Source organism: Meles meles, chromosome 2 (genome assembly GCF_922984935.1).
Source record: "Meles meles chromosome 2, mMelMel3.1 paternal haplotype, whole genome shotgun sequence".
NCBI classification, from domain to species: Eukaryota; Metazoa; Chordata; class Mammalia; order Carnivora; family Mustelidae; genus Meles; species Meles meles.
In genome coordinates, this window is record NC_060067.1 from 8,869,189 (window position 1) to 8,881,843 (window position 12,655).

The 12,655-nt window shown below is 40.3% G+C and overlaps 1 protein-coding gene across 2 annotated transcripts in view; it reads right to left on the reverse strand.

Moving 5' to 3' along the window:
- Positions 1 to 746: 746 nt before the first annotated feature.
- Positions 747 to 12,655, reverse strand: part of LOC123937588 (alpha-fetoprotein-like) — a 48,369-nt gene continuing 36,460 nt past the window's right edge. The window contains exons 13-14 of one of the 2 annotated variants that reach the window (XM_045998547.1): positions 7,695 to 7,827; positions 747 to 1,185 (exon numbers count right to left, since the gene is read on the reverse strand). In XM_045998547.1, the coding sequence (XP_045854503.1) occupies positions 1,138 to 1,185; positions 7,695 to 7,827 (181 nt within the window). In that variant the 3' untranslated portion in view covers positions 747 to 1,137. Of the gene's footprint in view, positions 1,186 to 4,981; positions 5,861 to 7,694; positions 7,828 to 12,655 lie in introns of those variants that run through there. The other variant, XM_045998546.1, reaches the window with a different exon arrangement.

Consider the following 12,655-nt stretch of genomic DNA (forward strand, 5'->3'; position numbering starts at 1 on the left):
CCTGCGAATGCCTGGGCAAGTTACTTAACCTCTCTGCGTGCAATGTCTTCAGTCTGTAGAATGGGAAGGTTAATGACAGTACCTGCCTCATTAGATTGTGATGAGGATCAAACGAATTTTTCCAGGTAAAAACTTAACAGTAGTATCTGGCATACAGCCCCATGCTGGTTGTTAGTACGCAGCCAGTGACAACACGTCGAGGTTACATCTAACTATGTGTCTTTAGGACACCGGTTGTTGCAAAAGCAAACTTAGTTAGCACATAGGTGACAAGGTACCGCCCACAAGACCCATTCCTCACCTGAGTCCTGACCTTTTGGAGCTTTGTTAGTAACTCAAAGACTCTTGGCAAACAGAATGTTAAATATTTTCTTGATTTCATAATGTGTTCAATGCCACAGGTATGAGGCAAAGTCCTGATAGTTCTAGTCTAACTGATGGTGAAAGAAAGAGGCAAAAAGAAGGAAACGCATGTTTTCACCATGTTCCACTGGAAGGTAAACCTTATGAAGACAGGAATTTTTTTCTGTTCTGTTTGTTCACTTATGGGTCACAAGCTCCTAGAACTATGTCTTGTACCCAGCAGACACCCACGAAAAATCTACTGAATGAATGACTATTGTAAGTGCTTCCAAGTACCTTCCAGTTCTACACCCTCAAAAAAGCAAAAAAAAAAAAAAAGGGCAAGACAATTATAAAGGTAACTTATTATAAAGCACATTCCACTCAGTTCGGCAGGGAATAGACAGAAACTTTAAAGCTTCACTTGGGTCTTTTATACTCTGGAAACCCAGCAGCCGGTTCCCAGCGAGATGTGGCAGCCCGTTATCTCTATCTGAGGTTTTGAAAGGCCCCCGAGATTTCATATTTCTGGTGCAGCTCCTGAGAGGCTGGAAGCTTCTGGGAGAAAGGAAGAATGTCAGCTGGTTGTCTGAGGGTTACGGTAAGCAGATTTCTCTGCTAAGCAGGAAAGGAGAGATTTAGTGTAGCCTGGCAAGTGTCCTTGGGTAACATTGTGAGTGGCTTAAAAATGATTAACAATGTTCGTATTTTGGATATAATAAAACGCATGTTTTATTACTCGTGTAAAGTAAAAGGCAGAGCTCAGCAAAGACTTCACTTTGACATTTTCTGGAATCATTTGCTTCCCAAGAGAGACTGGCACTTTTCAATCAGTTTGGACCCCTCGGGAAAAAAAAAAAAAAGCAAATAAGTACATCTGTAACAAAACAAAACATCTGAACATCTGTGATCCTCAAATAGAAAATCTTTAAGACTTGTCTATTACATGGCTGAGAGAGGCTCTAATGTGCCCACAGCTCAAGGTCTTGGAATTTCTCAGAGCCTAGTCTCTGAGCTTAAGGGCTTTACTAACTGCAATGCCTCTCTCCCTCTCAGGACCCCAGATTTGGAATAAATAAGAATTTGCTTTTTCCCTCACAAAAATATGGGACTCTTGCTGCAGGGTAAAAAACAGACAATCAACATCAGATTCTCCTTGCATTTTAAAGCTTCCCAAAGCTAATCCCATGCTAAATCATTATACAATCAGTATAAGAACTGAAGAAGAATAAAATCACCAATATCATCAGAGTGTCTCTGCTGCCTTCGTATGTACTGGAATCAACCTCTATGTTAAGTCCAGAAGTTCTCTTCAATTTTTACCCAGGTAGTCTTTATTCAAATAAAAGTTATTTGTGGAAGCCCAGAGAAATCAATAAAAGTTAACTCTTAGTTAACTGTGGGAATGGGACCCCTAGAACTCCACTGCTAAGATGAACACACACACACACACACACACAGAGGCCCCCAGGTGATGGATGGCTTGCACGCCTAAGAGCTCCTAGCACCCTGTAGGACATGGTTAGAAGTCAATTAATTTAGTCCTTCTTCCTACCCTCAAACAGACCAGACTTAAATCCTCTGGAGACTGGAATCTATTTAAGTTTGTTTTTAAAAATTGCTCCCCAGTTTAACGTATCCTCATTTCTTTGGCAACTCATGACTTTGGATTTAAGAAGTGCCTTGAAAATGCCTTTTAAATTTAAAAGATTTAAATCCATCTTCATGGGAAATTTTCCCATAAGCTTAACCTCAAGACCCTCATATTTATAATCTTGTTCATTGGCTCTGAACCTAATAATAGTGGAGTAAGTCATATTTCTCTATATCTGTCCTTCCCGACTGTATTTATTTCATAGTTCCTCAATAAATTTCTAATTTGTAATGATAACAAATGTTGGGGTAAGGGGGACGTTTCTGATAAAGGTAAGGGAGAATAAAGGCTTCTGAGAAACTATCATAATAATGAGAAATGTTCTGCATGAAATAAGGGAAGGTAGCATTTATCTTGAGGAAAAGACCAAGGAAGATATTGAAATATAAAACATGGATTCATATGACGGAGGGCAGAGAACAGAGAAAAGAAAGAGGAGACATTTTCCTTACACTGACACCAAATTAGTCACTCTGGTTTCCTATAATCCTAGACATGTTGGTAGACTACTATCATGTCACCCATCTTAAGACTTTGGAATAAACATTACCAGTCATTTCTCCATATTCCTGTGACATGCTTTTCAACACTTTTTTTAATTCTAGATACTCTTTGGACATAACAATTTGCCTATATTCTTTTAAAATGTATTGTCTCTCATCTCTTCCAAAATCCCAGTGCAATAATGGTAAAAATATTATTTTTAAAAAGAAGGAGAAATCGGGGTGCCTGCATGGCTCAGTGGGTTAAAGCCTCTGCCTTCGGCTCGGGTCATGATCCCAGAGCCCTGGGATTGAGCCCAGCATTGGGCTCTCTGCTCAGCAGGGAGCCTGCTTCCTTCTCTCTCTCTCTCTCTGCCTTGCTCTCTGCCTACTTGTGATCTCTCTCTGTCAAATAAATAAATAAAATCTTTAAAAAATAAAAAAGAAGAAGAAATCTTTATCAATGCTAAAAAGAAAAAAAAAGCAACAAGATATAATGATGAATGGCTGAGGAAAAAAAAAAAAGTCATCAGTATGATGTTGACCAATATTTCTAAGTACAAAAATAGAAGCTCAGGATAATGAAAGGATGATACATCACAGCAGTAAAAGAACAGAAAGTCACTGACTTCTGAATTGCTTTTAGTTCTTGTCTGCTGCCCAGCCTGTTTTTTAAACTTCCTAAAGATTCCTGTAGCCACCACTACCCTTTCAATAAGCTAATCTTTACTTAGCCAGAATTCAATCCTATTATTATACCCAAAGAACCCCCATTGACATATCAGCAAAAATATTGTACAAATATATAGACAAAATAATATTTTAAAACGCAAGGACCCAGAAAGTTTATTTCCCAGGTGTTCATTCTGAAATAATACATACATATGCACAAATGTGTTAGGAATGTAGTCCAGCAAAACAAAATAGTCCAAGAAAAAACATAAAAGAGTATTTTAGAAATAGTCCAATTTACCCAGGATTACACTAAAATGAGACCCCATGTGGAGAGCCATGAATCAGTCCTAGAAATAATTAGATCCCATTGGAAAATTAAGTCAGAGGAATTTTTGAAATATACTTTAAAGAAGATAGAATATTCTGTAACAAAAACTCTATTATTAAGAGCCTGAAACATTTTAGTGGTGTAATGAAAGTAGGTGCTTTATTTGCCAACATAGAAGAAGAAAGACAATCAATAACTCTCAAGAACAGAAGGATATACTAGGGAATTGTAGTCCAAATGTACAAAACTAATAAAAGTGGCATGATTTTCTGCAGCTTAGGTAAGAAAAGAGATTTTGTTTAATCTCTACACCTTTTAACAGGGTAAGTCATTCCATTGGTCCATCCATTCATGGTACTAATGTAAATAGTATTCTAACTAAACACACAATTAAATATAGTATTTAATGGTTTCCAGTTTTTAGCATCCACTTATGAACAAAGCATATGAACCTTATATTTAATATGCAGATAAATAAATAAATAAAATGTAGACATAATAGTATATATCGCTTTCGGAGGGGGAGACAAACCATGTGGACTCTGAGAAACAAACTGAGGGTTTTGGAGGGGAGGTGGGCATTGGGTGTTGGGTTAGCCTGGTGGTGGGTATGAAGGAGGGCACATATTGCATGGAGCACTGGGTGTGGTGCATAAACCATGAATTTTGGAACACTGGAGAAAAACAAAAAAACAAAATAAAATGCAATTTAAGAAAAGAAGAAAAGCTGACAAGGAAGTCAAAGGAAGTTTAGACATGGTAACTATTTTTGGAGAATCATTAGATGCTGACTGGTATTAAAGGGCCAAGAAACAAAATATAACTAATAAAAGAATTAAAAATACTTTTAAATAGATTAAGAAAGCATCTAGAGATAGACTTCTGGAAGTTAGCCTACGTACACTTAATTCATTATGTGATGTTAATATTTTAAGAAACTACTACAGCCATGACGGTAATCACTGGAACTAAAAGTGAAAACTTAAACTGGTTACCTTTTGGGAATGGGAAATGCACCCTGGTCTTCTGCTTGAACTTCTACTGTGTTCATGCATTACCTACACAATTTTCAAAGCTTACGTAATTGTAAGAAACTGTGGTAAGAAGCTGAACACAGTAACCGGGAATGACCTGATCCACATAAGTTTGGGTTATCACGTTGGTTCATCTGATCCTTGTTTTCTCTTCAGAAACACATCCAAGATTGTGGTAGCTCTGATACTAGACCCATCAAGCTGTTAGGTACCGACGACTTAACCAGCAGATCTTTCCACATGAACCTGGGTTAAGTTACGTCTAACAGTAGAACCTTGCTTTTTTTTCCCATTGTTATATTTCATACATTATTTTCAAAACATTGTTTTAACTTGCCCACATTTCTGCTAATTCATGCTTACTTTCTTCTATATTATATTCTGTGGGTTGATAGAGAAATATCTCGGGCTATAATTATTGTTCCCCACTGACCCAGCAGAGAGAATTTCTCTGAGTTGAATTTTCTCCTTGAACCTGCTGATGTCTACAATTTGTTTATTATTTCATGAAATTTGAGATGCCTTTTCTCTGAATGATCCAAATTCACCCTGTATAGCTGAGTTTCTTTTCTTTTCTTTTTTTTTTCCTTTTATATATTTCAGTTGTACTCTTGCCAACATTCCAACGTTGACTTTGGTCCACCCTTTTTCTCCTGAGAATTTGGCTTGCTTCTTAAAATGTCTTCCATCTTGTCTAAAAAGGTTTTATCCTCCCAATGGCTATAGCTAGAAAGACAGTCTTCAATCCTGCCTACTTTCTCTTTTAACAGGCAGAACAGGTTCCCATAATCGACTCTTAAAATCTCAAAAGAAAACAAAGAACATGCCTGCAGGTCCTTGGAGCGCTTAGTCTTTTCTAGCTAACTTGGAACAAGCACAGACTGCCCGTTGGCTGAGTCTCTTCACTTCTCGGGTCTTGGTTCCATGGGGCTTCCTAGAGTAGCTAGGTTTTATTCCTTCGCACTAGAGTCAACCTAGACTCCTTTCATAAAGGTAGAAATACAAAGACAGGAATTCTTGGCGATAAAATTCTTAAGTAGTTTGATCATCTATCCCCACATTTTTTTGCTAAGCCTGTTCATATACTATAAGGCTATTTTTTTTAAATATTCCAGTCGTAGATTTATATTTAATATCCTCAAATTCTTTCCCTTTCTTTCATAAATGTTATTTCCAATTGTTTCATTACTTCCCCTCCAGTCCTTGGTTCCAGCTTCTCACTGAGAGTTGGGCGTATGAAAATATAGGGAGGGGATGGGGAATAGTGTATGATCAGCCGCTTGCACCTTAGCAAAGTGATTCTTAAAGGGGTTCCCAAATCAGCAGCATCAGCAGCACCTGTGAACTTGTTGGAAATGTAAATTATCAGACCCCACCCCAGAACTACTGAATCAGACACCCTGTGGGAGGAAAACGCTGATTTTGTTCTAGGAAGCTCTGGAATTGATTTGATGCACACTGACATTTCAGAATCACTGCCTTGGAATAATCAGACAAGGATAAACTTGACAAAACGTTAGAGATAAGGCATAATTACAGAGAATAAGCATTTTTATCTGAGGAAGTAATTCTGGCCAACTTTAATTAACATGATATATTCTTCAGATAGCTTCTATTTTCTCCTTTAATTTGGAGAGATCCTAAAAGAAAGTAGGGAGGGGAGGGAACAGGAACATAGTGGGGCTTTTAAACCGTTAAGTTAGATCACTGTTAGGCAAAAAGCCTGGGGAAAAGCCCACAAAACTCTTCCTATCACGCTATTCTCCAATAATAATTTGAGCAGAGAATACATCAAGAAAACTCCCTTGGGAATTCGCAGACACAGGCCCTTGGTGATCAGTGTGGCTATGGGGTTGTTATTCAGGGGAAAACATGTTCTCTGAATGCTCTACAAAAAGCAAAAAGACTCTAGCATAGGTGGTTATTGTGATCTTGTTATTAGCGAGTCTGGGAGTCAGTACAGGTTTTTTGTGAACAGCTTGATAGATAGCATTTGGGGCTTTGCAGTTCATACAGTCTCTGTCACAACTAACCAGTCTGCAATTGTTTAATGCAGCCATTGTGGACAGAAAGCAGACATAGAGAATATGTAAATAGATGGGCAGGACCCTGTGTCAGTAAACCTCATTTACATAAACAGGAAGTGGAGTCCATTAGCCTAAAGGTTGTAGTTTGCCTGCCCTTGACTAGACCGTAGACATTTGATTTTTAACATAAATACATGTACAGTTTAGCTGAATAGGTAGAAAAGAGCCACTGAAGGTAATTAAAGATTCATAAAAATTGTTACCTGTGAAAACATTTCCCTGGGCCACTGCTAAACTTAACCCTGGTCCAAATGGTCCCAGCCTATTTGCACTATAAAGGCTGCTTTATTTTTTTACACCTACTCTCCGCATTCCTGTGCTCAGATTCTCTACTCTACCTGAGTTTCTGCTCCTCAGGACAGGTCCCTGGGACAGCAGTTTGTCCTGGGTCCCCTCCATGAATTTTCATGACTTTTCTGGGCCGCATCCTACCATGATATTCTTAGAAATTTAAGTCCTATGGCTTAGAATGAAAATCATTTACTTGTTAACTATATGCAATTAGATGAATTCCAGAAAACAGTCTGCTGGTAGTCAATTTGGTGGGTGTGCACACAGACTCTTTTCTGTCATCATTTCTTCCTCTCTGTTCTTCAACCTCTCTGATCATGATCTTCTGGCCACTGAGAAAATGAAACCCTTTCCACTGGCTCCTTAGTGAAGCCCCAGACTACATTTGGAGACTCTTCCTGACTGTGCCCCCAGAAATTTCTAGAACGAAACTACAGTTTGCCCAGACAGGTTTTTAAACTGTTATTTCTTTAAAATTTCATGACATGCCAAGGACACTCTTTCTCTGCAATTATCCAAATCTTCAGTCCATCCTCCCTCCTCACACCCCCAATCCTAAATATCTCCACTCCATCTGGTGTCATGACTGGAATTCGACTCTATCCCTGTCTAAACCGTTAGTTTCCTGAATCAACAGATCTTAAAGCCAAATATAATGGATTCCACCAACCCATCTGGACTGCGATTTTCTCTGCATTCACCCACAATTAGAATGGAGAAAGGTTTTTTGTTTTGTTTAGTTCTGTTTTTTTAACTTCAGTACATCCTAAGCGCGCTCAGAGCACAGACAAACAGAGATACCTCTTCTCGGAAACACATTTCACTTGTCTCCGCTCGGCAGCACTTCTCCACCACATGCGCAAAACTGTCAACCGTTGATCGGAGCTGTATCTCTGCTGCATATGGCTTCTGCCTCACGAGGTTGCTGAGGAGCCTGAATCAGAAAGGAGTGGCAAAAACACAAGCGCACACTGAGTTCTAGAAGGCCAGCTTGCACACCTGCCTTACTGACTTAAAGCTGGGACCACCCATGCGTCTTCATCACCTGCACTGGGACTCTTAGAAGCCCTGAAAATGCGGTGATGTGTTCACAGAGGTCACACTGTCCATCTCCATCTTCGAGTTTTCCCCAACATGCTTTTCTTCCAGGACATCTCTTTTACATAATTCATACATTAAATCTAATTATTTTTATGTAATTATTACTAGGGTAGAGATTTTTGTTTTCTATTTTCATGGCATTGGTTGGTAAATTGATGATATAGTAAGTTAAATCGTTTTTCCTGTATTTTGTTAGGAACATTTATGCTGAACAACCGGCTTCCAAATAAATATTGTAAGCTGAAAGCTGAGGGTCTTTCATACATTGTTAATGATAAACCAATAAACTAATTTCAAACTATCATGGTTTGACAATATCTCTGACGTCCTTCACCGAAGAGTTCCCCCACAACGGTAGTTTCAACCACTTTGAATATTCAAACATGTAACCTGGTTTCTGTCTCTCTACTTAATAAAAGAGTATTTCAAATCTTCCAGTGTTATCCTTTCCCTTTCTTTCTCTTTTTCACTGTGTTAGACCAAGACAGATTTAACCAAAGAGAAAATAAGTCATGAGGGGTCGGGGAAATGTACATTAATTGGTATTTCACTGTTCAACCAAAAACCCTTGCTTATTCTTCATTTTCAAATTCATTGAGAATACCCAGTGGCCTTATTTGTGCCTTGAATGGGTATAAAAGAAAATATCTCAAAACTCAAAGCAACTATTTCTATGACAATTTAAACCAGGGGTCTAGTAAACAATTGCAGATAGTAATTATTTTAGGCTTAGAAGTATAATGTTATAAATATATCATATCACAAGACAGAAAACTCCAAACTCCCATTTGCCTGGGGTGGGCTGCCCACGTGACAGGTGGCAGACACAGTTTGTGTCCAACTGCCATCAGCTGGAGACGATGGAGAGGCGGGACCAACTAGGGAGAGAGGGGGAAAGCACCGTGGTCGGTTTCACTCTCTGCTCCAGACACGCCCTCTTCTTCTCCCAAGTGTCTCAATGTGGGCAGCTAGCCCAAGCTCCTCACTGAGTCATTTGACTCCTGGACTAAGATGCCACCATCTTTTGCTGTTCAATAGTGACCAACAGCAACATCCCCAGCATATAGGGGGCACCGGCTCAGGCACTGTGCAACAGCGAGCATGGTCCCCTGAAGGAAGGCAGGCACTGGGAGCAGAGTGGGGGACGTGGATCGAGCAAACTTGAACCTCTGCAGCTCTCAAGCCTAGCCCAGTCAAACAGTGTCCTCCCGACCTACAAAATCAGCCGCGCCCACAGGCCCATAGCCTGCTCCCGTTAAACAAGAGAACAAGACCTCCAGCTTTGAAGTTGCCATTTCGATTCCACCCTCTCCCACTGCCCCCAACCCTCACACCCCCAGCCTGCCTTGCAGATACACAAAGCTAAAACAACGGCAGAACTAAAAATATTAGAAAAGCACCAGCTAATGCTTTTTTTTTAAGATTTTATTTATTTGTCAGAGAGAGCGAGGGCACAAGAGCAGTGGGAGCGGCAGGCCGAGGGAGAAGCAAGGACACGGTGTGGGGACTCAGTCCCAGGACCCTGGGATCATGATCTGATTTGAAGGCAGATGCTTAACCCACTGAGCCACCCAGGCACCCCGCTAATGATTTCTTTTCAGAAACTACCTCAAAAGGAGGCTGGTTTGAAGAACGCATCATTGTGGCCCCTCAGCTGCCAGACAAGCTGGAAGAAGCTGAGATTTTAACTGCCTCCACGTTTGCCTCCTAAGTCCTAGGAATCAAGCGGGGAAAATCAGATACGGGAACAAAGATTTATGCACAAAAATGCTCATTGTCACAATGTATACTAGTTAGAAATTGAAAACAATTTTCATGTCCAGCAATAAGGAATGGTTAAATTCATTATGGTGCCCAGACGGTGGAATGTTATAGAGCCATTTAAATGCGGTTTTAAAGAATAGTGAGTGACCAAAATGCATACATTATAATTTTTAAAAGCTATACAAAAAAATAGTGGCAACAACCAACATCTTATGAGTGTACGGATATCTACTATGATCGAGGCAGTGTGCTGAGAATTTATATTATCCCATGTAATACTGTCACTTGCTTTTTTTTTTTAATATTTTATTTATTTGACAGAGAGAAATCACAACTAGGCAGAGAGGTAGGCAGAGAGAGAGGAGGAAGCAGGCTCCCTGCGGAGCAGAGAGCCCGATGTGGGGCTCGATCCCCGGAACCTGGGATCATGACCTGAGTTAAAGGCAGAGGCTTTAACCCACTGAGCCATGCAGGCGCCCCTGTCACTTGCCTTTTTAAGAAGGCTGTATGTCATCTCCACTTTGCATTAGTATCCGTGATTTCAGACATCCTGGGAATATTACAGTTTGGGGCATATACAGTAAACCAGTGAGGTCAGCCTCCCTCCCAGAAGGCCAGAGGATTGGGAACCACTTGGGAGAACTCCTCCTGAGACCAGAAGTCACCCTCACAGACCTCCACCCAGTAAGAAAGCTTGATCAGTGGAAGGTGGAAATGATTTCATGGTTCCCCCAACTGGGCCTTCATTGGTCTCACTTTTGAGTTACATGCGATCCACACTTTGAAAAAGTGCTGTAAGGGAACTTTCCTCGAAGTCCTGCCGACCATGGGGACACACTCAGCACTGCCCTGGGACCTGCCACAAGTGGATAATCCTGCAGGTGAGTGAGAAGGGGTGATCTTTTTTTCACAACAAAACAGAAAGCAGCTTTGTCATTTCAAGGGATCCAACCTGTAGCTGAGCAGGAGACAGCAGCAGCTGGAAGGCAGGGCTGTTCCAGGGGCCCAGGACTGGTGCCAGGGAAAGCATGCTTGGAGAATTCCCGGGGATGAAGGGAGTTTCCTAAGCTCTCCCCTCAGGATTCTAGGGATAATTGCTGGAGCCAAAATTTTGTACAAACAGCTACTCGCAAGATTGTGCAGAACTTGCATTATTAAATATTAGACCACAGACTGTTGGGCAAAGGGCAATTGTGGGAACATATGTTGTATGTGTATGTGACATATATTCTTTTTTTTTAAAGATTTTATTTATTTATTTGACAGACAAAGATCAGAAGTAGGCAGAGAGGCAGGCAGAGAGAGAGGAGGAAGCAGGCTCCCTGACAAGCAGAGAGCCCGATGTGGGGCTCGATTCCAGGACCCTGAGATCATGACCTGAGCCGAAGGCAGAGGCTTTAACCCACTGAGCCACCCAGGTGGCCCTGTGACATATATTCTTTTTTTTTTAATATTTTATTTATTTGACATACGACATATATGTTTATACTGGGCAGCTCTGCAGTGTTGGAATAAAAGTATTATGATTTTCCTCTCTCTTCTGTATTTTCTAAATGTTTTGCAATGATTATGCCTTACTTTAATAGTAACAGAAATCAGTATTTTAAAAATAAATAGAATAGTTTAAACATTATTTTTTCTCTCCTACTGTTCTGTAGTTAACCTTCTAATTAGACCTAAACTTGATCCCACTTGAAAGAAAATGCTGTACTTGTTTTTAAGTGTCTCTACGTAATTTAAGTCTGTATGGTTAGATATATCCTCAAACCAGTTTCCACTACCTTTGAATAGTCATTATCAGTTTTTAGGAAATTACTTAGTAAAAGTGAGAAATACAGGCTATTTCCCATTGGAATTTGATGGAATTTGTCTTGGAATGTATTTTCCTACAAAAATACTATTAATCATGATGCTGAAATTCACTGACCCGTCCATGAGAGCATAGGTTTGCAGAAGTCCCAGGTAATAGAAACTACCAGTCATGGGTACCTACGCTGTGGAAATACCCCATCTCCAAACATGCAGTTAGGGCTTCTATGGTCTGGCTTAGGGTGTTCAGCATGGAAAGGGCAGGAGCTGGTATAGGAAGGAGACAGAGTTTATTACTGGTTCATGCAAAATCTGGACTCGTCTTTCCTTCTGATGTCATAAAAAGGGCACAAACTTTGAAGTCAAACTAACTTTGGTTCAACTAGGGAGTGTGATGGCGAGCAAGAATCCTGATCTCTCTGACTTGAATCTATAAAAAGAAAATTTGAACACTTACATTGCAAGGCATTTGTAAGGGCCCAAAAATAACGCATTAAAGGGCTGGGTATAGTAAGTGACATACTTCAGGCCGTAAATAATGGCAAAGATAATAGTAATGATCAAGAACTGTAATAATAATAGCACATCTTGCTTCCATTTCAAATGATCACTTGCTTCCAACCATAGTCTCCTTCTTCCCTGACTCACAATAAAGAGCACACTGTCACGGCTCTTCTCCTATTCATTCATTTATTCCATTCAGCAAAAGATTGAGGAGCATCTTTACAATTTCCCTGAGGATCGGGGCTTTAGATGTAATAGTAATAGAGAAACAATGAGAGAGCCAGGAAAGGTCCCTTGCCTATACCCTCCTCTTCTCTCACTTATAAGCTGTGGGGTCCAAGTGCTGTCATGGTTCGGCCCCTCCTAAACCCTCTAGTCTCACCCCAAAAGTTTATTTTCCTTCTCTCACTTATGCTTTGGTCACACTGGACCACTCTGACCGGTTTCCAAATGCACTTCCCCAGAGGGACCAGCAGGGGGAAGACCAGCAAGACTACTGGGTTTCCAGAACACCAGCCCCAGCTGCTTATCGGAAACCAGGAGAAACATCGAAATTGTACTGGAATAAGGACAGGTGAAGAAAC